The 25,417-nt window shown below is 43.8% G+C and overlaps 3 protein-coding genes across 3 annotated transcripts; 2 read left to right on the forward strand and 1 right to left on the reverse strand.

The window, feature by feature from the left end:
* Positions 1-2,342: 2,342 nt before the first annotated feature.
* On the forward strand, positions 2,343-5,376 carry LOC125552974 (putative protein phosphatase 2C 36). Its single transcript, XM_048716699.2, has 4 exons — positions 2,343-2,847; positions 3,022-3,389; positions 3,503-3,739; positions 4,768-5,376. The coding sequence occupies exons 1-4, from the start codon at positions 2,520-2,522 to the stop codon at positions 4,978-4,980; spliced, it is 1,146 nt and encodes a 381-aa protein (XP_048572656.2). The 5' UTR covers positions 2,343-2,519; the 3' UTR covers positions 4,981-5,376.
* A 119-nt stretch (positions 5,377-5,495) lies between these two features.
* Positions 5,496-12,715, forward strand: LOC125552973 (Nucleic acid-binding proteins superfamily). The gene is made up of 13 exons (XM_048716698.2): positions 5,496-6,494; positions 7,294-7,480; positions 8,155-8,227; positions 8,388-8,535; positions 8,958-9,067; positions 9,645-9,776; positions 9,846-9,987; positions 10,059-10,193; positions 10,833-10,990; positions 11,095-11,169; positions 11,276-11,414; positions 11,656-11,922; positions 12,325-12,715. Exons 1-13 carry the CDS (start codon positions 6,258-6,260, stop codon positions 12,469-12,471), a joined length of 1,950 nt encoding a protein of 649 aa, XP_048572655.2. The 5' UTR covers positions 5,496-6,257; the 3' UTR covers positions 12,472-12,715.
* Positions 12,716-15,451: 2,736 nt separating this feature from the next.
* LOC125552972 (B3 domain-containing protein Os03g0620400) lies at positions 15,452-18,721 on the reverse strand. The gene is made up of 7 exons (XM_048716696.2): positions 18,505-18,721; positions 18,232-18,347; positions 17,222-17,546; positions 16,947-17,137; positions 16,361-16,838; positions 16,051-16,247; positions 15,452-15,902 (listed from the first exon to the last, which is right to left on the reverse strand). Exons 1-7 carry the CDS (start codon positions 18,530-18,532, stop codon positions 15,642-15,644), a joined length of 1,596 nt encoding a protein of 531 aa, XP_048572653.2. The 5' UTR covers positions 18,533-18,721; the 3' UTR covers positions 15,452-15,641.
* Between the last annotated feature and the right edge of the window lie 6,696 nt (positions 18,722-25,417).

A 25,417-nucleotide genomic window follows, 5' to 3' on the forward strand; every position in this document is an offset into this window, starting at 1 on the left:
GCGAAGCGGCTAGGGGGTTTTGTTGTCCGCCGATACGGCCTTGAGATTCGTGCGTGACCGGTCATGGCCAGTTCATTCTTTATTTTTTGGATTTTTTTTGTGGAGGGGGAGTTTGGAGCAATTGATTTTTTTTTTTCAAATAGGACAATTTGGAGGAAAATCTGCTCGTGACATTTTAAAGATGGATTCTTCTTTAGAATACGAGATGGATTTCACATGGCATGGAAGTTTTGGGCATGTACTGGAGAAGTGTTTGTTGACATAATGGAACGTCATTTTACAGCTGTAATGATATTTGGCAAATGTTCGCCAAGAGTCCAATCCTGACGAGTGCCCCAGAACCGTCAGATCTGCATCTAGGTGGCAGTTTTTGAAACTGTCACGCGGACGTTCACAAGTGACATGTCCAATGTTCACCAAGATTGACGTCCTTTTACAATTTCTTTAGGAGTTATCATCATCTCTACTGCTATAGAAGACTCAGTTGGTGATGACGGTGTGTCTGTCATCCGTCATTTTTAACCATCAGATATGCATCTAACGACTATGATGTAAGTCGTGGCTTTTTGCAACAAGACCCCACTTCTCTGCTCCAATTTGCAAAAATCTCTTAGTATATTAGAACCAATCACATCCCTCCCGCACCTCATCAAAACAGCCACAAGAAATATATTTTGAGTGAAACCTAATACGAGTATATTTTTAGTGATATATACACCAAACTAGAGTATTTTTCTTTCAAGTTTGTGAACATGTATTATTATTTTTTGAATCCGTTGCAAGGCACGAGCACATTGCTAGTAATATGTTATATATTTTCTCCCCTTGTCGAAACCAAAGAAGTGTATGTATAAAAGTAAAAAAAACATGAGTATTATCGTGACATTATTCACTTATTTAAACTTTATTTATCAACAACATAACAGAGAGAGCTCTTTAATATTTATATTTCACGTCCACATGTCGTGAAAATATTTTATACTTTGTTTGGGTTTTCAAGAAGCACTTTTTGCGGGTAAGGTTTTCAAGAAGCATTAACTCCTTTTTGGGTATGAATTAAAAAAACTCCTTATTAGGTATGGATACAAAGAGATATGAAATAGTCGACGCTACATAGTTTTTTTGTTGTAATAAAAGTAGCACCGCCTATAAAAAAGACGCATGACGACTTGAGTGCCTGACCCTAACTTTGGATGTGTTGCTAGTGCAATTATTTTACTATTTAAACACGAGCAACACCATAAAGTAAATATGGTTTTTACTTGTTGTGGAGGGGGAGTTTGAAATGATTGATTCCCGAGAAAGGTAAACATACAAGTTAAAACGTATGTACAAAAGTGAAAAAAAAACATGAACATTGTCCTGACATTATTTGCTTATATTTGTAGTTTATTTGTAGACAACATAATCGATAGTGCTATTTGATGTTTATATTCCACGTTCATATGCCATGACAAAGTTTCATACTTTGTTTGGAACCTCAACACGCATTAGCTCCTTATCATGGCTTTGTCATTCTCAAGGTATGCCGGTTCACCCTATCGATTATCAAAAGGTGCTCACAGAAGGTGGAGCATGCGTGTGTTTGTACAGACGAGCATGGCATGTGCATGTGAGCGTCTATGTTCGCAGCGTGTTTAAAGAAAAAGTTTGAGATACACCCACACCCCAAAAGCTGTGATTATATGATGGAAAGCCGGGGCGGGGCTAGCTCTCGTCTAAACGAGAGATAACCACGTCTCATCTAGCTAACTCCTACGTCGTCGCTGGATTTTACGCGGAGATTCGTGAAGACATCTTATTTGATCAGTCAAATCCTCGAAAAAGTTTTTAGAAAACGGTGTTTTGCATGAGCGACGACCCTAAGATTGGCTTCATTCTAAAAAAAAGGTTTATATTATACTTCCTCTGTAAATTAATATAAGAGTGTTTAGATCACTATTTTAGTATTCTAAACGCTCTTATATTCCTTACGGAGGGAGTACTATACTACTGCGGAAACACACATACCGCGATGAAACCAAAGCGGCTCCACGCGACAAATCTGATGCGGTGAAAGCTCCACGAAATCGGATCCAGAAGGAAACGTTTCCCGGCAAGTCCACGAGCCCTCGACCGGTACACACGGCACCGTGCACGCCCGCCCGCGCCGCACGCACCAGGCGCGCGCAACAGTCCAACACGCTGACCGCACCGCACCACCGTGATGGCGCCTCCATCCGGCCGGACCGAAAAGGCGCCGAAAAACGACGGCCGCCCAATTACTCCGCCCCTCCCCTCCCCCCACCGAGCTAGCGCGGGCAGGCGCAGGCACCGCGTCGCACCAAACCGACCCGACCCGACGCACGCCACCACTCCTCCCCACTCTCCCCCCCTCCTCCCTTCCCCACCCGGCGGCCTTTTCCCCTCTCTTCTCGTACGCGGCCGATTGCGACCGCCCGCACGCGCATCGCATTTGCTGCTCCGCCGCCGCCGTCCGCGCGCATCGGGGGCGGCCCGGTCGGCGATGTGGCGGTGCTATGCTGGGCGGGCTCCTCAGGTTCCTCTCGGCGTGCGGCGGGTCCTGGCAGACCTCGCCCGCGCCGCCCCACGCCGCGCCCCCGCCGCCCTCCGACCCCTCCTCCGACGCCTCTGAGGGCCGCGACGGCCTGCTCTGGTGGCGCGACCTCGCGCGCTGCGCCGCGGGCGACGTCTCCGCCGCGCTCGTCCAGGCCAACCAGACGCTCGAGGACCAGTGCCGCATCCACTCCGCCCCGCCCCTCGGCACCGTGCTCGCCGTCCTCGACGGCCACGCCGGCCACGCCGCCGCCCGCTTCGCCTGCGACCACCTCGTCCCCACCCTCCTAGGTACCCATCCGCATTCGCTCCCCCTTCTATTATATACAGCAGTATATTCTTCCACCCGCACCCGCACGCGCGCGCGCACGGATTGGCTTGGGGGAAATGGATGGGATGGATTGCGGCGACGAGAGCTAGCTAGCTAGGTTTGATCTAACAATCCGCGTGCGTCCCTGCCTGCAGAGGCCGCGTCGGGCCCGGGGGGCGTCACGGCGGACGCCATCAGGGACGCCTTCGCGGCCACGGAGGCGGCCTTCATCGCGCAGGTCTCCAGCCAATGGGACACCAACCCGGACCTCGCCACCGTCGGCTCCTGCTGCCTCGTCGGCGTCGTGCACGAGCAGACCCTCTTCGTCGCCAACCTGGGGGACTCCCGGGCCGTCCTGGGGAAGAAGGTGGGCCGCTCCGGCCAGATCGTCGCCGAGCAGCTCTCCGCCGAGCACAACGCCAATGACGAGGGCGTCCGGCAGGAGCTCATGGCCCAGCACCCCGATGACCCGCAGATCGTCGCGCTCAAGCATGGGGTCTGGAGAGTGAAGGGCATCATACAGGTTGGTTTTAATCTTTTAAGGGGTTTGGTTTCGCGTCGCTGTATTCGTAATTCGTTTGCAGCCTATATATATGTATGTTTGGTTGGTGCTTACGTAGTGGGTTGGTTATGCAGGTGTCGCGGTCACTCGGTGATGCGTACCTGAAAGACGCAAAGTATAACACGGACCGGATCAAACCCAAGTTCAGAGTCTCTGAACCATTCAGCAGACCTATAATGAGTGCCGAACCAACGATCGTCTCGCACAGCCTTGAACCGAGTGACTGTTTCGTCATATTTGCCTCAGATGGCTTGTGGGAGCACTTGACTAACCAGGAAGCCGTAGAGATTGTTCACAACAATCAACGCGCTGTAAGATCCCACACAGCATTTTCCTCTTTATATTTCTTTTAGCTTTGATCTTAAATCGACCAACTGTGAAATGCCATGACTTTAATTATGTTCATTAGACTGAATGTGTATCATGGCGTTCTGCTTTCTCATACTTCCATTTACCTAAGCAAAGGAGAATTTATAATCTGAATTTTGTGTACTAGAAATCCACACCAGCATGAATAGTTAAGTTAAGTACAGACAGGGTCCTCACTATGAAACTAATAATTGTTGTTTCCTGGTGATGGTAACGTGCTGGACGTGGAGTATTTTCTGGTGTGTGACCGCGTCAGTGGTTTTGGATTCTCACAGTTACACAAGCTGGCAAAACTTCCAAGTCAAGGGTTTCCCCTTGAATGCTTTGAGTTAGAACCATCCTATTACCATAGGAAGTTTGAGGCATCTCCTATGATGTTTTGCACCCACTTAGATAGATAAAAAAGTTATCTGTGCCTATGGCTCATTCCCTTCTGTATTGCTGGCACAATCATTCATGTCATGATAGCTATTGTAATTATGTAAATTCTCTACTGTATTAGTGTAGGTCCACAAGGACCATACCAATAATAAAATGTCACTGCCTACATGGAAGCAACAGCAATTTTGTGCTATTCTTCAAGCATTGGGGATTCATTACTTGCTGTAGTACCTTGACTGAGGTCTCTTTAGCCACTTATTTTCTTGGCTGTATATATATTTGTGTTTGATACCCTGGATATTGGATGTCCCACAAGCTTGCATTTATTGCTATTTCCAGACATAAACTGGATGCATATGTGTGCCATGGGTGAAGCTACCAAGTAATTTTGGGTATACTTTGTTGCAAAAAAATAGTAATCGTTGGACACTGTTGACAGTTTGACATGGTAGTTTTACCAAACTAGTCGAAGTTGGCTCACTCAGCATAGCTGCAAGGGTGATTTTGATTTCTCAGCTGTAGGTAAATGGTTAAAACTGCTTGGATTAATTTTTCTCTATCATGACTGGCACACTCTGTCTTTGTTCAGGGGAGCGCAAAAAGGCTCATAAAAGCAGCACTCCAAGAAGCAGCGCGGAAGCGTGAGATGCGGTACTCAGACCTCATGAGGATCGACAAGAAAGTCCGCCGGCATTTCCACGACGACATCACTGTCATCGTCCTATTCATAAATCATGAGCTGCTAGCCAAAGGAAATGCGCAAGTGCCGCCCCTTTCCATCAGATCCGCCTTAGACCACTGATCATGAACCACTTCACCCATGGATGCTCAGTTCCTGTGAGCAGGAATCGCCTGTGAGATAGATGGCTTCTTCAACAACCAGTCTCTGTGAACAGTGCAGAAATCGCCCGCCTGCAGCAGTTTTCTTTTCCTCGTCTTACTTTTCTCTTGGTTTTTGCACATAAAATTTGACTACTTGTTAAGTTGCCAGTTTTCCCCAAAGCTGTCGGGTCCCCCCTCGTATCGTATCGATGTCGGATAAATGTTGATAGTCTTCAGGCCTGGAGATTTGCCTAGAGTTTATGGGGGAACCTCTTCCTTCCCTCCTAGAAAAGATGTTGATGAGGGAGCCTTGTTAAGGATGTTGTAACCGTAAATTGATTCATTCTCGCAGCTTACAATAATCTGTTGTTATCTCTGTCCACTGTCCCATGATGAGATTTTATTATACTTCACAATCTTGTTATCTCATCTGGTTGTTGCAGTTAACTGGAGATTGGGGAGCAATGCAAAAAAAAAGCCCTTAATTATGCCTGTCACTGATATATGTTCAGGTAACGTCACTAGCCTCTTGAAAAAGAGGGGAACACCATCAGCGGACTTGATGATGTGTTTGAGATGTACCTGCCGAACCAGTTAGAATTTGAAGTTCTGAACTATGGAGTTGGAGAGAAAATTTCCGGCAAAACCCTAGCTATTGTGAAAACCAATCTAAAACTGGAGACTGGAGTACTATGTTACTACCTTTGTAAACTACTAATATTGTATAAGACGTTTTAGGTACGTCTGATATTAAGTACTCCCTCTGTAAACTAATATGTATAAGAGCATTTAGGTCACTACTTTAATGATCTAAATGGTCTTATATTAGTTTACGGAGGGAGTAGTGACCTAAAACGTGTAATTATATTAGTTTACGGAGGGAGGAGGGAGTAGTGACCTAAAACGTGTAGTTATATTAGTTTACGGAGGGGCTAGTGACCTAAAATGTGTTATACACGGAGGGAGTAATTTTTGAAAGAAGTTTATGAAAAAACGGAGTATGTTGGGTTGGTGTTGTCCTAGTAATGTGCACATTTTCAAATTCAAAACCAAATTCATTTAGTAGAAGCTCTTAACAATTTATGACGTCATTTTCTTACTGAAAAAGTAGTGGAAATGCCACCGATAGCCCAAAATGGTGCTGGGCTGCGACCCGGCCCCACCCGTCACGGACACAGGCGGAAATCCCCGCGCTCGTCTTCAATCTCCGGAGTCTTCCCGCCCACCTCCCCTCCCCTCTCCCCGGCCTAGGGTTCCATGGAGCCAGCCGCCGTCACCGCCTCCGCCTCCGCGGACGGGGGCGCCTTCCTCGAGTTCATCGACTACGCCATCTCCGTCGTCACCTCGTCCGGGGGCGACGGCAGCGAGTCCCCCGGCGCGGGGCCGGCGCCGGCGCGGCCTCCGTGGGGGTGGACGGTGGCGCAGGTGCTCAAGTCCTGCCGCGCCTACTCCAGCGGCGTCACCGCCGTCATCCTCCTCTCCGACCTCTTCCAGGTCTGTCAGATTCGCCGCCACCACTCCCCATTTCTATATGTTCTACTGATTAGGCGGCGTCTCCGTTGAATCGCTCAGTTAAGTTCACTGTACATTTACCCAGCCTTCAGTAGCCAGTAATAGCACATGGTTCTTTCTCTAGTTATCATCTATGTTTTGTGTGCGCTGTTTTCTAGGATTGTGTTGTTCAATTAGCTCCAATTTGAAAGCAAGCACACCAGTTCATGGAAGGATTTGAACAATGCATTGGTAATTAACAATCAACTACGCAGGACATACACAAAATTAAAATTATGTGTACTAAAAGTGGATCTAATTGGCCGTATACTCATCATCCGTATGCTAGGAACGAACGGTGCCCTATCCACCTTATAGTTACCAGTTAGGATGTACTGCATAATACTCCCTCCGTTCCAAATTACTCGTCGCAGAAATGGATGTATCTAGAACTAAAATACATCTAGATACATCCATACCTGCGACAAGTAATTCGGGACGGAGGGAGTAGTTACTTGGTGTTGATGTGGTGGCCGGCTGAGTACCAGCTACTGTTTATGGTACCTTGAGTTGCTCACTTCTGTAGCTTCCCCGTTCTGGTTTAAAAGGGTTTGGTATTGGCAACTGATGAGTCCTGCTTGTTGGCTGTTCCGCATATATGAACATGTCGCAAATCTATGTGCTTACATCGTATTTACTGTTTTATCATCATTTCTTCTACCAATTGGATTGGAGGTTTCTTTTGTGTTTTCATGAAATGTATGGACGCCTTATAGGGTTAAACGTTTGCTGCTTTTGATAGTCATGGACAGAGCAGCGTAAATCTCTTACCGCAAAGACGAAGGTTGAGGTGACTAGCCTTCTAAACACGAGGAGTAAGAGAAGGAGGCTTCCCAGGACTGTCACAATCGATTCCATCCATGAGAAGAACTTCCTTTCTCCCAAGAGCGTCCTTGAGGCAGTCGTCATCGATGTTTTCGTTCTTCCTGGTATGCTTAAGCACCTTGTAATCTCCTTCATCCAGTGAACAAAATATGCGTGTTAGGAATTCCTTGATCGGTTTTAGAACATCTAAGCTTTAAAGAGATCTTTGCTAAAGAGGACGGCAGGCTAGTAACCTAGTACTTCTCTAGAACTGTCTCAGTAAGTGAACATAAGCCCAATATGAGAGCAGGACCCCCTTCAGGCTGCTGGCAGTTCTGGAAGCACATGAAATGAGTTGGTGTTCCTGCCCTTGTCTCCATCAATGGCACTCGTAAGGGTGATCTGCAGAAACAACGCAATCCTCTAGAGAGCCCACATCCCTCCTGGCCTTTGGCACTATGCCGATGCTTGGCGGGTTTGCCCTGCCTCTGGGCCCCATTACCTTTATTTCTTCTTTCTATCAAGGTCTATAATAAGCTGTAAACTCTGGTTCTTGTCTCAATGAAAATCTAGGTGGGCAATATCTCCCTCCTAGTGACCATTCGGAAAAAGAATAAAAGCAGCCCCCTCCCATTTATCACAACTTCCATTATTAATTGGTGATATCCATTCATTCAACATTATCCGTGATTAAACGCCATAATTTTTAAAGCATTTACCATTTGAACGGTCATTTTGTTACATGAATTCTAATCTGCATTTTCGATGGCACCTCCTCAATTTTGCGTCTTTCTTATAGGTACAAATATATACATGCTTACCTTGGGAGACATGTGGAGTACATCCACTATTGATCTGTATCTACACCGAAGGTAGGTCTGACTAATTGCTTAGTTGATGTTCCATTTTGTTAGACTGATATCATGGTAAAAGTCAGTAACAAATGCATAAAGGAAATGTAGAATGGACGAGGATTGATTTTTCATTGGCCTGACTTTCATCTATATGCGGGCTCTCAAACTTCCATGCCAGGTACTACAACTATATAGGACAACATTGTATCTTGAAGAAGGGTCGAGAAGTTGTGCTCACAGGATGTTGTCTTCGCACAGCTGTTGTTGAGGGATCTGGCCATGCTCGTATTTTGCCAACAGAATACATGGTGATATTACTTGATGAGGTGACCATCCAAAGCTTTTAGGTTGTATTAAGGAACTTGTCAGATTATATGCTGCTGTTTAATTGTATTTTGATCCCTTAAATGACTCTTCATACCCTGGTAGTTGACTAGAAATCAGAAAAAGTTTATCATAATGTGAAACCACGCCGTCTCTACTTATGAGATCAACTGTGATATTTCATTTTGATCCCTCAAATGACTCTTCATACGGTCATACCCTGATAGTTGACTAGAAATTAGAAAAAGTTTATCATAATGTGAAACTATGTCATCTCCACTTATGAGATCAACTGTGATATTTCATTTCTGTATAGAAAAATAGTTAAGCCTAAGCTGTTATAATGTGAAACCATGCCATCTTCACTTATGAGATCAACTTCCATGCACATTCTTCACTAGGAGCTTACCTTTGCTTTATATAGGAGCAAGATGAAGATGCCATGCTACTTGCTGCACAGTTTTGCACATATTCTTTCTCCTCCATGATGGAAGAGAAAAGTAGAAATGATGTTGTATACTCATTTTATGCCAGGTAAAATAAGATATCTATCACTTCTGATTAGCGATCTCTTTAGATAGTGCTTGCTGGTATAGTTTCTTGTAGACTTGATCAGGTTTGATTGAAGCTTTTACAAATGTTTGTAATTATTTTCCTATTTATTACACTACTGGACATGTAAGATTCTAGCAGAAACAAGCTTGTTTAGCATTCGGCTTGGTAAAATATGCTCTGCTTGTACTCAAAGGCGAGGGTAGAAGATAGCACCGAACTTAATCTGAATGCTCGCTAGCTCTTTTGTGCTCAGCTCTCCACTATTGACATGAACAGGACTCAACAGCTGAAGTTTCCTTCTAAGTATTATATGTAGAATCACTCAGACCATCGAAGCCATTTGATTTACTGGTGAACATGTATAGGGGAATTCATCATTTAGTGGTATTAGAACTCTGTCAATACATGTTTGCTCTGTGGTATAAAAAAAGACTCTCCTTTGGTGGTGAGAATAAAAAGGAAGAAATTTACTGCTCGCAATAAAATTGAATTGGATGAACTGTAAAAGCCGACTTTGTTAGAGAAAGGTTCAGAACCCACCCTTTCTTTCTTGCAGGATTGAGAAGATTGAGACCTTGGAACCTTTTGGATGTACAGAAAGAAAGCAGATTGTGCTTGTAGATAATGATGATGAGAAGATCAAATTTATTTTATGGGGAGAGCAGGTTTCACTTGCAAATCTTTTCAGGTTCATTTCACTCGATACAAGTTACAACTGTTTAAGTCAAGTTATAGCAAGCTAAACATTGTCTTTCAGTGTAGGGAGCATGCTTGCACTGGACAGTCCTTATATTTCCAATTTTGCGCACAATAATCATGAGGAGCCTCAGGAATTGTGCCTTGAGTATGGTAGTGCAACACAGGTTTACTTGGTGCCAATTGCTCAACACGAGGAACAGGTTGGTTGGAATATCTTGGTGCTACTTTTTTCTGCAGTACTGTTGACCAAGACATAGAGACTATGTGATAGGTATTCCTCACGCCTACTCAAGTAAGGAGCCAAGGACCTCGTCTGTCATGTGTTCCAGTCGATAATATGGCTTCGCAAGTAACATTACCACGGGACTTGCATGGTGCAGTTGACTTCAGCAAATATCCGTTTCGAGTATGTAACCTAATCTTCATTTGTTTCTATTTCTTTTCAGAAGATAACTTTTGCCAGCCATTGTGTTGCTTGCAACCCGATTACTTCTTGATTTAGTTCTCTCACCACTGATTCTGCTGAAGCTTTAATTTGTATTGAGTTATAGTGTGAATCCTAATATTACTATGTAACCTAATATGTTGAGTCTACCGCAATGAAAACAAAAGAATTTAATATTGTATAAGGTGTTACATGTCATAATATGTTTAGTTCCTGTTAGTTCTGTTTATTTGCATCTTCTGCTTTCAATCCATGGACACATGCAACATTATGTAGAACCACAAACTAGTAATCTGATATTCCCTTGGTAGAACCTGCTTTGAGAAAATAATACCCAATGTTTCACCTTGGTAGAACCTGCTTTGAGAAAATAATAACCAATGTTTCACGCTTTCCACTATCTTTTTGGTGATAATTTTGTGATTCTGTAAATAAAGGGAAACTGTGAAGAACACTTCAGATCCCCCATCCCACACTTCACTCCCTACATCATACAGTTCGATACAACTTGTGATATATCTTGTACCTTTGCACGTGTGGTGTAAGTTCCTGCAATGTATTTTTTTTTTCTGGTAGTTGTATGACATGCCTCATTTTTAGGCGTATGTAAGTGATCTTCATGGTAAAATGGTGGGAGTTAGTCTGTTTGGCACTGTAAGAAGTGTTTGCAAAGTAAGCACATCTGGCACTACATTCTATTTGGAGATAGAAGACACAACAGGAGTTGTTCTGACGAAGCTTATCTTTACTGGACACTGGTACCACTATCTGTTGTTGTTCTTACCTATTATTGTTTGCAACGTCGATTTCATTGGTTCTGCCATGCATCTGAAACTGTTATATTGTATGAATACCTATGCAGGTCATTAGGTAGAGTTGGAGTTGGTCATATGGTGTATATCTCTGGTCTGACTTGTAGTTTGAATAAAATAAACATGTAAGCAGCATGTTCTTTTATATTTCATCTATATGCATCTCTATGTTGTATTTATTGCCACAATGAGTGCAAAGTTCTGGTTGATGGCTTATTTTTGTATCAACAGCCTTGAAGTCTCGTGGAGCGAAAAGGAGCCAGGATCACTGTTTGTGAACTTGAGCTTACTGCCAGCGTTGTTGAATTCAACATGCCTGCATAATATATCACTCTTGTCAGATCTGCCCCATTCAGCAAACAGAACACATGTAACTCTTTTCCACTAGACAATTACTGCTATAAGATCTCTTCTAAAGCATTTCAAGTTTAGGTACTAACATACTTCAGGAAACAACCACTGACCATAGGTTGAAATCTGTAAAAGTACAATAAAACCAGTCATCAGATACCACCATTTTTTTTACTGATGTTTCTAAGAACTTACTGCATTCTTCAACTGCAGTCAATTCTTTGTGCTGACAGCTTGCATTTATTTGACATCTTGTACAGATATGCCGTGTTCGACTTGACCACATCGATTGCGACAGTTTAAAGTTGTCGTTATTCCACAATCTCTGTGGTTATGTTGTGGATGAACTGCCAGATGGGCTTCAGTGTTCCTTGTGTAAAGTGGCCTGCCAGAATGGATGCACGCCTGGCTTTCAGTTGCACTTGACCATTGCAGACGACAGCGAGAAGGTCTTTGCATGGTGTGTTGGTCAAACGGCTGTAGAGTTCCTTCAGATATCTCCTGATGAATACATGGAACTCCCTGAGGTATTAACTGGTGAACTTACCATACCACTCATATAATATACCTAATATTTGAGGTAGTGCTTTTCAACATCCCTTTCGAATATTTTACCGACAACTTCTAAGGTGGACATTAACTGGTGGCATTTCACGTATAGTTACTTAAATTAATTATGGTTGCATGAGTGCTTCTGATTTTTCTAAAATGGCAGCAATAGTGTCCTCATTTCTTGAGCGAAAGTATGTATTGTTAATCACGTCTCAACATGAAATCATGTGCATAAACCATAATTTCCATAATTGGAACATTGCCCTGGTGGTCTCATTTGCTATCGTGTCTGCCAGTTAGGTTGCTGCTGCTACTAGCTACTACTACTAACTACGTTCTGACTGAAGTTTTTTCTTTCTGATGATATAAACGACCAGGACGAACAGGCGATGTATCTCTTCACCCTCCAGAACGAGAGCTTCACGGTCGCCATCGCCAACACCAGCAAGCGGGTCGATGGGTACGCCGAGAAAGCCGAGGCCCTCCCTGTGTGGGAGATCGCGAGAGCCCAGAGATGCGAATGAGCCCGGAAGACGAAATGTTTGTGTTGCAAAGCTGGCCATAGAACCTGTTTGGGTGGCTCGGGAGTCGGGATGGATCATGGCCTTGCCCGTTGTGGTCATCCGTCGAGCATGTTATGTAAGCAGAGTGTTCACGCATCTGCCGCTGGGAGCCATGTGTTTTACATCCTTGGCGAACGTTTTTTACTCAAGGTTCTCTTCTCGGATGGCGTGTGGTTCAGTCTGGCAAAAGACAGCCTTTTTGTGACATTGCTTTGTGGCTGTGGCTTCTACTCCCTCTGTAAACTAATATAAGAGCCTTACGGAGGGAAGCAGATTAGGAGCACTCGGGTGCTCCACCCCCTATATTAAAAAATAATGTAATAATTCAAAAAAGCCAAAAAAAATCTTGGATATATTTTTGAACCTAATTTGACTAGGTATTGTACTCATATAAAATGTTTGGCCAAGGAATAATTCTCGTTGTCTTCAGGGAAAAAAAACAAATTTATGACGACAATATAGCATGAATAGTACTTGTTTCTAGCATTTTTTGGGAAATCTTTGACCCCGGATACAATAAAAGTCATTTCCTGTTTAAATCTTTTTATACGAGTGCAATACCTGGTCAGGTTTGATTCCATAAAAAGTTCCGGGATTTTTTGACTTATTTTGAATTACTAAATTATTTTGAATATAGGGGGGTGTAGCACCCGAGAGCTCCTATGCATTTTCGCCTTACGGAGTGAGTACTTCCTTTCTTGGTTCCTTGATCCACCTACTCGTGGGGTCGAGTGACCAGCGGGGATCCTATTTGGCGTGCGGTTCGCTGGTTAGCGACTGCATGTGCACCCCTCGCTTCTGGCTGCATACATTTGGGCCAGCACAACTAACTCAGTTTTAGGAACCATACCAAACCGGGTTTTCAACTTTTTTGGGTTTTCATTTTCTTTTCACTTGTCTTTCTTTCTTTTTCCCTATTTTTTGAACCATTTTCAGATTCATGAACATTTATTAAATCATGATATTTTTGGAGATGATGAACATGTTTTAAATTTGTGAATATTTTTTTGAATTCATGAACATTTTTTAAATTCACGATTTATTCAAAAAAAAAATCCATGTACATTTTTCTGAAATTGTGAGCAGTTTTTTTTAAATTTTATAACATTTTTGAATTGATGTTTTTTAAAATTTTGGAACAGTATTTAGAAAATCACGTTTTTTTCACTTTTGTGAACATTAAAAAAAATATGAACATTTCTTGAATTCACGAACATTTTCAAAATATGTAAACATTTTTTTACAAATTCGTGAATATTTTTAGAATTTGTGAACATTTTATAAAAGTTCATGAACATTTTTTGGAACTCGTGAACATTTTTTAGATATATGAATATATATTTTAAAATCATGAACATTTTTTGAGTCCGTCAACATTTTTTTAGATATGTGAACTTTTTCCATGAAAAAAACCGGACGCAAAAACCGAACCGAGAGCACGTTTTTTTTCCTTTCCAAAAAAGGCATGGCCGTGCCTTTCACGAAAGCATAATTGTGTCTCTTGCGGAAGAAAAAAACCAGAAAACATGTTTTTTTGTTTCCGAGAGTCACGATCATGCCTCCCGAGGAAGAAAAAAGAAATAAAATACGCGTTTTTTTTTTCAGTTTTCAAGATGCACGACTGTTCCTCCTCGCGGAAGTAAAACCGTGCCTCTCTAGGAAGAAAAAAATAGAAAACATGTTTTTTATTCCATTTCTGAGAGGCAGGAGCGTGCCTCTCATGGAAGCAAAACCGTGCCTCTTGTGGTTAAAAAAACGTGTTTTTTGTATTTTTTTGGGTCCAAAAGCTAAGGAAGACGGGTGAAAAACCAAAACGCAAAAACCCCCCCAAAAAACCCGTTTAAAACGCCGAAAACGCGTGTGAAAAATAAAAAAAAACCAGAGGAAGCACCAGCGCGCGACACGTGGCGGCGGCTGAGAGCGCACCAAGTGACGTGTTCTCAGCCCACCCCAAAATGATTGTTGGGAGGCTCCCGAAGGAGCGCTCGCCAACTAGTTGCTCCCCACTTCATTTGAGCTTAATAATTGCGTCGAAATAAGGTCTAACGAGGGAAGTGATGAGGTTATCTCTCACCAGGTAGGCCCATGGCGACGTAAATCCCAGATAAGGCCTATGGAGGCCCAACCCCACAGTCGTTATGGCCCAGATAAGGCAACATATCAGTGCTGCTTGCTAGGAAGATTTTGCCGAATTTGAGAAGGTTGGAGACAGACTATGACAATTATTACAGCAATGGAAGATGGCACGGTGAACAGATAAAAGATGCTGGATGATCCGTGATGAAATCGGTGCCGCTTGCTAGGCAGCATTTTGCTGAATTTGAGCTTGGTAAAATCGGCCGAGAATGCAACATGGGAGCCCACGAAAATGGCTGCCCCTTGAGATTAGATTGAGGAACCGAAGGCCAGCCCCCTGCAAAGCTCAACCTCGTGCTTGGATGTTTGGCTCAGCCCACGCCGTCAAGCGCCCTTCCTGAGAACCCTGTCTTCACAACCGGTGCTTCGCTGACCGACAGAGCAGGAACCCTAGGTTGGGTTGGTTATCTTCGACTTGGAGGCATAATAAGAAGCCACAAGAGGCTGGCAAAAGATGTTTTTTTTAAAAAATAAATAAATAAATAAAAACTAGTTTCACCCTTCTGCACTTATTGTATGCATGTGCCTTTGGAAAGAGCTTTTGATTTGTGCCTTTGGAAAGAGCTTTTGATTTCACTGGATCTGCTTGTCCTATACTACTGTACTGTATATGTAGCTTCTGCACCACCAAACTTTCTGAGTATGTAATATATGCACCTGAGATGAGATGGCCTTTTTCTTTGTGCATGCAGCAGCACAAGCAAGTAGGGAACACCAACACAATGCCGAAGAAAATTTTGGTCAGCTGGAGACACCCCAATCAGCAACAAAATAAGACTTGTCTCAACAAGAAACAATAAAGAAATCAGCAATAAAATGAAACATCTCTTCAGCAAGAAAAACTGATCAGCAGCAGCAGCAGTACTACAGGAGATGAGGGTCAAGGGTTCAGTGTTTACCCAAACTAACACCAGGTTGTTCAAAACAATCATCAAGCAATGCATACAACAGCTGAGTTAAAAGCCATCATAGTACAGACCACACACAAACTAGAACTAGAGCTTGCGGATCAGATGGACCGTCATCGTGAGGCTCTCGCTGCTCCTGTCTGCCAGTTCAACGAGGCAGATGTCTCCTACCTTCATCCCGGCCAGCAAGACAAGGTCCTTCCAAAATGAGCTAATATGCCTCACATCCTTATGTTTCTGGGCCACCATCCTGCTAGACCACTTCATGTTGCTACCCTCCAGCCCAAGTATGACATGTGTTTGTTCAAGCGGGAGACGACACGCCGAAGCATATTCCAGGCTGAAGCTCTGTTCAGTAAAGAGCGTGTCAAGATGCATGGCGATCGAATCTCAGGCCGACGGTTAATTCAACAAGAAAATGGTTCTAAACTTGCGAGCTTTTGGATGAGAAATGGACTATACATATTGCCTGTGGTATCTGAAGTTCTAAACTCACCAGACGTTTTGGGCTCCAAACATCGCGTTCATTCATCACCTTCACAAACACAGGGAATTCAGATCCAATTGCCTGGACTTTCTCCTCTACTTTCTCCTCTTGTCGCCTAGTTAGCTTCGTCCCACTGGTTGATATGTAAGGCTTGTTAGACATAGGAGCTTCTAGACTGGCTTTCTTCGACTTGTCAGCTTTGTGTCCTGAAAAACATGCCATACTTTCTTGTGGTGAGCATACCATAACCACAAGTCGATCGTCTAAAATATGGTAAATGGAATGAAATGCACAGGGTAACTAACTACAATACTATCACCTGACTTAGTACGACGGGAGGATGTCGAAGCCATCTTCTGAGCTTCTGCACGATAGCCTCGTAGTGGCCGCTGCTCCCCTCTTGATGTTGCCGTGCCTTTTTCCACGACTTCATCGTCATCAGAACTCAAATCAATAACAGTATGCTGGGGTGGATCAACAATCTCAACCGGATCTTCACGCACTTCTCGGGCATTTGAAGAGTTTCCCATGGCAAAACAAGTTTTCTCACAACCGATCGGGTCAAGGACAAAAACTTCAAGGCGATCTTTCCTCATGCTTCTGAAGACGAGGAGGTCATTGTCTTGTATGCGGAGAGAAGCTACAAAATGACTCAACTCGGATTCGAGGATTATTTGATCGTCACGTTGCTTGCTTGCGGCAACAAAGTATACCATGCCGTTGCCATGGGCTTCGAGCTGAATGGTAGTTGCAGTTATCCCCTCTTCGAAATTGTCCAAAAGCCCCAATGGTATGTACTGCAAGAACATCGAAAAAAAATACAAGCAGGAATTAATAGCCTATGGATCGGAGTGACATACAGTCATACACAACCAGGAAATTATCTGAGGAAGGATGCAACTTACAACATAGTAGTCCTCATTGGCATTTCTTTTGTTCATAGCTGCCACATGCAGAGGAATTTCAGACCTCATGCTGCTATCAGCTAGCTCTAGCACTTTCTTCTCTTGTGCTTTGGTTAGGCAGGTCCCAGGGAACATGGTATAGCCAAAGTCGGTTGACGTCCGAACATGTGCAGGATCAGGCACCACTTGTTCTGCACATCAAGAAAGAACACTGTTATAATGATCAGAAAAGCATTGCCAAAAGCACTCGACTCGAAGGTCCTAATTCACTTTACCATTCAGCACGTGATGATCACGAGGAGGAATGGCTCTAAAGATGTTGGGAGGCTGTTGAGAAGAGGGCAGAGAATTCTTGTGACCGGATGAAGTGCCCTTGAAGTGGACCTTGAACGTGGAGCGCCCACAGTAGACGAACGTGATGGGGTCACCTTGTCGTATATGATTAGCATCCACAAAGTGCCGCCACCCAGTCGTAAGAGTTATCAGGCCGAACTTGACGAATTCAACACTGTACACATGGCCATCAGGAGTTTCAAGTTTGATAGGCTCAGAGTGGGCGATCATATTTCTCAGCTGTCTTGTGACCTCCCACGGTATGCACTGTCAGAAATATTCAGTTTGGTTAGAGTGAGATATTAGGTTTCAGCGTTTGTGGGCATTGAGTTTCACACTGCACTATTTGAAGAAAATGCCGACACAATTCAGATTGCATGCAGTAGCAGAGGGTATGGAACAATTCTAGCATGTATATAAACGCCATCTATTTCAGGCACACAACATAGGTAAGAACAAAATGAAACATTGCTTTTCAGTGAAATCTGAACACCCCAAAATAATACTGGCTGAAAAGCCCTCCCTTTCTAGGAGCAGCAACAGAATGAATTAACTAACAAATGGGAGGAAGGGAAAGGGCAGGGGCTATCTCTTGTCAACATTAGCAGCATTGGAAGGGAATCATTCTTTTCACTTGCAAAAAGTACTCAACAATAAACACATACTGTAAAGACTTGTTCCTGCCACCTCCTGGTACATTACATACATATGTTGTGAAACAAATTTCCCCCCACCCAAGGCAAAATGTCATGCTCTATCCATTCCCCCAAGGCAGATTTTACAGCAACATTTTAAGCCAAGGATGAAATTAGGCATTTTTTTCAGTCCCAAAAAACCCTCAAATTGAACCCACCCTTGTGTCTGGAAGGAGGAAATGTAGAGAGGAAACTCTGAATCGATCGACGGGATCAGAGCATAGAGAGAGAGGAGGAGGAGCAGGAGGGGTTCTCACCAGAAAATCTTTGTTGTCGGAGGCGAAGAGGACGAAGTGCTTGGTGCGGCCGTGGTCGTGCCTCCGCTCCTCGCAGTCCCCGCAGTCGCAGCCGTCGCCGGCCGTCCCGGCGCAGCCTGGGCATGGATGGGGCCACGGATCGATGTAAGAGAAGGCCGCATTTTTCTCCGGCCGGCCGGCCGGTCGGGGGGCATGAAGGAGGACGGAGGGGCAAATCGAAACAAAGAAAAAGAAAAAGAAGGAAGGACGGACGGGGAGGTGGTGGTCACTCACCTGGGTTGAAGAACTCGTCCGTGTCCATGGGTGGAGTGGACAGATCGCCGCCGCCGTCGCCGCCGCCGCCGGCCTCGGGTGCTGCCTGGGGAGGGGGCAGCGTGCAGTGAGCTCCGTCCCAAGCCCGAAAGGGAAGCTGCGGCCGCTGGCCACGGAGCGCCCGACGCGTGGGATGGTGGAGGCTCCTCCCTCACTCCCTCCTCAATTATTTGCTACACCGACCAGCGGTACAGCGGTAGATAGATAGATACGCACGCACACGAAGTCGAAATGCGCTGCGTGACCAGCCCACACATGCGATGCACGCTGGTTTGGTTATGTGAGACAAGCCATCAAAACATATGAATGTATCTCTATTTCTAATGGAGCAGTTAATGAATAGTCTTTACAGTTTATTTTTATTGATTTATTTTTGCTGGTTTATTTTCGCTCATTTTTTCCGTCTCTCCTCCCATCACCTTCTCCCACCCTGGTTTATCGGTTTATTCTTTACAACCAGAACTTTCCTAACATATAACAGATTTTCAGGAAACAAATAATATATTTTAATCTAACTTTCCCAACTTATCTAAATCAATTGATTTCTCTCATTAATGAAATTTGTTTTAGGAAACAAATAACAAACACGTCACAAACTTTCCTCCCAATAAATAGTTTCTTAACATTTGCAAACTTTCCTAATCGGACACGTCACAAACGGGCAGGTACTGATATCACGTTACCAAACAATAAAACCCCATTTGTATAGAAATCAGTTTAAAATCCTGACTTTCCTAAATTTTTACCTTTCCTTGATAACAACCAATATTTCCTATGTTTTCCACGTATAGAAGGAAATCACCCCTCCATCAATATTAGCATTTTTTTGGAATGAGATCTTCAGGTTATGATTTTTTTTGCGATTATTTCTAATTGCGACCTCTCCTTCCGCTCCGGCTCCTTCTCGCATAAACACCTCCACCACAGCCAGTTGACGCCACCCCAGACCTCCTGCCTCTCCACACCTTCTTCGCCACCTCCTCCTCGTACTCCATTGACAATCCCTCCGCATGTTTGTCCACGGAGCTGTCGAGGACATGGCGCAGCAGCGTACCAGCGGTAGAGAAGCGCATAGCAGCACGCAGCAGGCGAGGCAAGCGGCCGGCATGGCCGAGGGGGCGGCCGGCAGAAGATGGCCGTGACAGGAGGGGGCGTGAGGCAGGGGCGCGACTGCGGGGCGAGCAAAGGGATAGGCGGCAGCAAACGGGGCGAGCGCAGCTAGCGAGAGTGTGGCGCGTGGCCAGGGTGTGCGTCGCGCGGGTCACAGTGGTGCGGTGGCTGCGGCGAGCGCGACGGCAGTGGACAGCATGGCCCCGCGGGCGCGGAAGAAGAGCAGCAGGCTCGGGCATGGGCACGCATAGGAGCGGGCATGTGCCACGAGGTCAATCCGAGGAGCTCGCTGGCTACCCCTGCAATGGCCATGGCGGACGGCGGTTTTCGGCCACAGCGAAATACCTAACGAGAGCAAATGAGAGGGGAAACATGGGAAAAGGCAAGAGGAGATCATGACAGTGTCAACGGCGCCCTAGGGGAAGACAGGGGAGCTCAGGGCGGCGCGGATCGAACGACAATGTTACGGTGGCTGATGGTTGAGGAAGACGACAGCGATGTCGATGCGGGGGTGTTGGACTTGATCTCGTTGGCGCAGACGAAGTAGCGGAGGAGTTCGGAGCTTTGATAACCCACAAGTATACGGGATCGCAACAGTTTTCGAGGGTAGAGTATTCAACCCAAATTTATTGATTCGACACAAGGGGAGCCAAAGAATATTCTCAAGTATTAGCAGCTAAGTTGTCAATTCAACCACACCTTGAAACTTAATATCTGCAGCAAAGTGTTTAGTAGCAAAGTAATATGATAGTGGTGGTAACGGTAGCAAAAGGTAATAATAGTAAAAGTAATGTTTTTGGTATTTTGTAGTGATGATAGCAATAGCAACGGAAAAGTAAATAAGTGGAGAACAATATATGGAAAGCTCGTAGGCAATGGATCGGTGATGGAGAATTATGCCGGATGCGGTTCATCATGTAACAATCATAACCTAGGGTGACACAGAACTAGCTCCAGTTCATTGATATAATGTAGGCATGTATTCCGAATATAGTCATACATGCTTATGGAAAAGAACTTGCATGACATCTTTTGTCCTACCCTCCCGTGGCAGCGGGGTCCTTACGGAAACTAAGGGATATTAAGGCCTCCTTTTAATAGAGAACCGGAACAAAGTATTAACACATAGTGAATACATGAACTCCTCAAACTACGGTCATCACCGGTAAGTATCCCGATTATTGTCACTTCGGAGTTAACGGATCATAACACATAATAGGTGACTATAGACTTGCAAGATAGGATCAAGAACACTCATATATTGATGAAAATATAATAGGTTCAGATCTGAAACCATAGCACTCGGGCCCTAGTGACAAGCATTAAGCATAGCAAAGTCATAGCAACATCAATCTCAAAACATAGTGGATACTATGGATCAAACCCTAACAAAACTAACTCGATTACATGATAGATCCCATCCAACCCATCACTGTCCAGCAAGCCTACGATGGAATTACTCACGCACGGCGGTGAGCATCATAAAATTGGTGATGGAGGATGGTTGATGATGACGATGGCGACGAATTCCCCTCTCCGGAGCCCCGAACGGACTCCAGATCAGCCCTCCCGAGAGGTTTTAGGGCTTGGCGGCGGCTCCGTATCGTAAAACGTGATGATTTCTTCTCTCTAATTTTTCTCTCCCCGAAGCACAATATATGGAGTTGGAGTTGGAGTCGGAGAGGCAACATGGGGCCCACGAGGTAGGGGCGCGCGCCCCTCACCCTCGTGGAGAGGTGGTGGGCCCCCTGGCCTTCATCTTTTGCAGGTATTTTTCATATTTTCTGAAAAGTTGCTCCGTGAAGTTTCAGGTCATTCCGAGAACGTTTGTTTCTGCACATAAATAACACCATGGTAATTATGCTGAAAACAGCGTCAGTCCGGGTTAGTTCCATTCAAATCATGCAAGTTAAAGTCCAAAATAAGGGCAAAAGTGTTTGGAAAAGTAGATACGACGGAGACGTATCAACTCCCCCAAGCTTAAACCTTTACTTGTCCTCAAGCAATTCAGTTGATAAACTGAAAGTGATAAAGAAAAACTTTTACAAACTCTGTTTGCTCTTGTTGTTGTAAATATGTAAAGCCAGCATTCAAGTTTTTAGCAAAGATTATAACTAACCACATTCACAATAACGCATAGGTCTCAAGTTTACTCATATCAATAGCATAATCAACTAGCGAGCCATAATAATAAATCTCGGATGACAACACTTTCTCAAAACAATCATAATATGATATAACAAGATGGTATCTCGCTAGCCCTTTCTGAGACCGCAAAACATAAATGCAGATCACCTTTAAAGACCAAGGACTGACTAGACATTGTAATTCATGGTAAAAAAGATCCAGTCAAGTCGTACTCAATATAAACTAACAGTAATGAATGCAAATGACAGCGGTGCTCTCCAACTGGTGCTTTTTAATAAGAGGATGATGACTCAGCATAAAAGTAAACAAATAGGCCCTTCGTAGAGGGAAGCGGGGATTTGTAGAGGTGTCAGAGCTCGGTTTTGAAACAGAGGTGAACAATATTTTGAGCGGTATACTTTCATTGTCAACATAACAACCAAGAGATGGCGATATCTTCCATGCTACACACATTATAGGCGGTTCCCAAACAAAATGGTAAAGTTTATACTCCCCCTTCCACCAACAAGCATCAATCCATGGCTTGCTCGAAACAACGAGTGCCTCCAACTAACAAGAGTCCCAGGGGGAGTTTTGTTTGTAATTATTTTGATTTAGTTTGCATAAAGCATGGGACTGGCATCCCGGTGATTAGCAATTTATCTCGTGAGTGAGGAGCGGAGTCCACTCCTCTTGAGAATAACCCACCTAACATGGAAGATACAAACAACCCTAGTTGAAACATGATCTATTCGAGCATACAAAACAAGATAATTATTTGAAGGTTTAGAGTTTGGCACATACAAATTTACTTGGAACGGCAGGTAGATACCGTATATAGGTAGGTATAGTGGACTCATGTGGAATAACTTTGGGGTTTAAGGGATTTGGATGCACAAGCAGTATTCCCGCTTAGTACAGGTGAAGGCTAGCAAAAGACTGGGAAGCGACCAGCTAGATAGCGACAACGATCATGAACATGCATTAAAATTAATCAACACCGAATGCAAGCATGAGTAGGATATAATCCACCATGAGCATAAATATCGTGAAGGCTATGTTGATTTTGTTTCAACTACATGCGTGAACATGCGGCAAGTCAAGTCACTTAAATCATTCAGAGGAGGATACCACCCTATCATACCACATCATAACAATTTTAATAGCATGTTGGCATGCAAGGTAAACCATTATAACTCATAGCTAATCAAGCATGGCATAAGAAACTATGATCTCTAGTTGTCATTGCGAACATGTTTATCCATAATAGGCTGAATCAGGAACGATAAACTAATCATATTTACAAAAACAAGAGAGGTCGAGTTCATACCAGCTTTTCTCATCTCAGTCAGTCCATCATATATCATCATAATTGCCTTTCACTTGCACGATCAAATGATGTGAATAATAATAATAGTGCACGTGCATTGAACTAAGCTGGAATCTGCAGGCATTCAATAAACAGGAGAAGACAAGACAATATGGGCTCTTTTGTCAGATAAGCAATAATGCATATAAGAGCCACTTCAACAATTTAATTATGGTCTTCTCCTATCGACCCCCAAATAAAAGAAAAGAAATAAAACTATTTACACGGGAGAGCTCCCAACAAGTAAAAGAAGAACATAAAATCTTTTTGGGTTTTCTTTTTAATTACTACTACAAGCATGGAAATTAAACTGATTAAAAGCTACAACTAATTTTTTTGTTTTTCTTAAGGTTTATTAAACACACAAGAAGAAAGCATAAAAAGGAAAATAAACTAGCATGGATGATACAATGAAAAAGTATGAGCACCGACATCTATCAATGAGTGTGTGAACATAAATATAATGTTGGTGGGAAATACGTACTCCCCCAAGCTTAGGCTTTTGACCTAAGTTGGTCTATGGCCACGGCTGGCCTGACGGATATCCATAATAGTAGTTGGGGTCGTACTGAGATGCAGCGGCTATCGCCTGCTGATCTGCTGCGTGGCGACGAGCGGCCTCCGCTCTCCTCTCATACTCATCTGCCTCCTCTCTGGTAATGGTATATCTTCCACTTGCCTGATAATCAAAGAAGGCAGGAGCAGGGAGAGTAATATGGACAGCACAGCGTCTGTCAAAGATTAGTCGATACTGGAGAGGTGATTCATTCCTCTCGACGAACTGGTGGTGAACCATAGCATTAAAGTCTAGGTAAGCAGGAGGTAATTCAATATCATCTTCGCGTATGGCTATACCAAGAAAATTAGCTATGCGGGTTGCATAAATTCCCCCAAAGAAATCTTCATTAAATCTATTAAGATGCAACCTACGTGCAACAATGGATCACAAATTATAAGATTTGTCTCCTAACACAGCACTCCGAAGAATACTGAGGTCAGGGACACACATGCGACATGTCTCATCTTTACCATTAATGCATCTACCTATGAAGAGAGCAAAATAATGTATAGCAGGAAAGTGAATGCTCCCTATGGTGGCTTGTGTTATATCTCTAGATTCTCCCACAGTTATACTAGCAAGAAAATCTCTAAATTCAGATTTGCGAGGATCCCTTATACTACCCCATTGTGGAAGTTTGCAAGCAGTGGTAAAATCCTCTAAGTCCATAGTATAGGAATTTTCATAAAGATCAAACAGGACAGTTGGAGAATTACGTGAAGTTGAAAATTCAAACCTCCTCACAAAGGTACTGGTGAGGTTGTGATACTGGCTGCACTTCTCTTCCTCGAAGCTCACAAGATCAGCGTTACGCAAATATGCGTTAAATTCTTCCTTAATTCCCGCTCGATCCATAAAATTCTCATAAGGCCATTCACAAGGATGCACTGGAGCATCTCTTGGTGGCTCATCATCAGCATCACGCATTGCAAGCCTGTGTCCTTGCTTCCTTGAAGAACCACCTTGAAACATTTTCCTAAGCATATTTCTTCCTCTGATTTTTTTTGATTTTTTTAGTAACTTCAAAATAAAGGTAAACCAAACTCAATAATATTGATAGCAACTATTCCTACAAGTGCCTAGGGCCTATATCATGCATCAAAACTACTTGGAACCATATAAATTTGACATGCAAGCTCAAGAACAGGGTCACCTAAGCAGCAAAAATTTGCAATGAATAAAGCACTAGAACAAAAACTAATTGGACCAATGGAGGAGTCACATACCAAGGAACAATCTCCCCAAGCAGTTTTGTGAGAGGTGCTTTGAGCAAGGAGATCGAAAATGGCAGCAAACTGAGCTAGAACTCGTGCTTGAGCTGGATATTCGTGTTTGTGGGAGGAAGAAGGAGTGTATGGGTGCAGGAATAAGTGGAGGATGGCCACCGTGGGCCCACGAGGCAGGGGGGCGCGCCTAGGGGGGTAGGGCACGCCCTCCACCCTCGTGGGCAGGTGGTTGACCCCCTGCTATGTTCTTAGTGCCAAATATTCTCAAATATTCTGAAAAAATCATATTTAAATTTCAGGGCATTTGGAGAACTTTTATTTTCGAGGTATTTTTATATTGCATGGATAATCAGATAACAAACAAAAAAATATTTATTTTTATTTTATTTAATATAAGTAATAGAAAGTAAAAGTGGGGTACAGAAGGTTGTGCCTTCTAGTTTCATCCTTCTCATGATCATCAAAAGGAATCCACTAACAAGG

The sequence above is a fragment of the Triticum urartu genome, chromosome 4A (genome assembly GCF_056163025.1).
Source record: "Triticum urartu cultivar PI428250 chromosome 4A, HENAU_Tu73, whole genome shotgun sequence".
NCBI lineage: Eukaryota > Viridiplantae > Streptophyta > Magnoliopsida > Poales > Poaceae > Triticum > Triticum urartu.

Bases quoted from the DNA above. Each gene is read 5' to 3' on its own strand.
- LOC125552974 (XM_048716699.2), top strand. From the start codon at position 2,520: ATGCTGGGCGGGCTCCTCAGGTTCCTCTCGGCGTGCGGCGGGTCCTGG. The intron at 2,848-3,021 runs GTACCCATCCGC...CCCTGCCTGCAG, and splicing joins CCTCGTCCCCACCCTCCTAG to AGGCCGCGTCGGGCCCGGGG. The intron at 3,740-4,767 runs GTAAGATCCCAC...GTCTTTGTTCAG, and splicing joins TTCACAACAATCAACGCGCT to GGGAGCGCAAAAAGGCTCAT.
- LOC125552973 (XM_048716698.2), top strand. From the start codon at position 6,258: ATGGAGCCAGCCGCCGTCACCGCCTCCGCCTCCGCGGACGGGGGCGCC. The intron at 8,228-8,387 runs GTAGGTCTGACT...CTTCCATGCCAG, and splicing joins GATCTGTATCTACACCGAAG to GTACTACAACTATATAGGAC. The intron at 10,991-11,094 runs GTACCACTATCT...ATACCTATGCAG, and splicing joins CTTATCTTTACTGGACACTG to GTCATTAGGTAGAGTTGGAG.
- LOC125552972 (XM_048716696.2), bottom strand. From the start codon at position 18,532: ATGGACACGGACGAGTTCTTCAACCCAG. The intron at 17,138-17,221 runs GTAAAGTGAATT...CTTGATGTGCAG, and splicing joins TGATCATCACGTGCTGAATG to AACAAGTGGTGCCTGATCCT. The intron at 16,839-16,946 runs GTAAGTTGCATC...ATGTTCTTGCAG, and splicing joins CCAATGAGGACTACTATGTT to TACATACCATTGGGGCTTTT.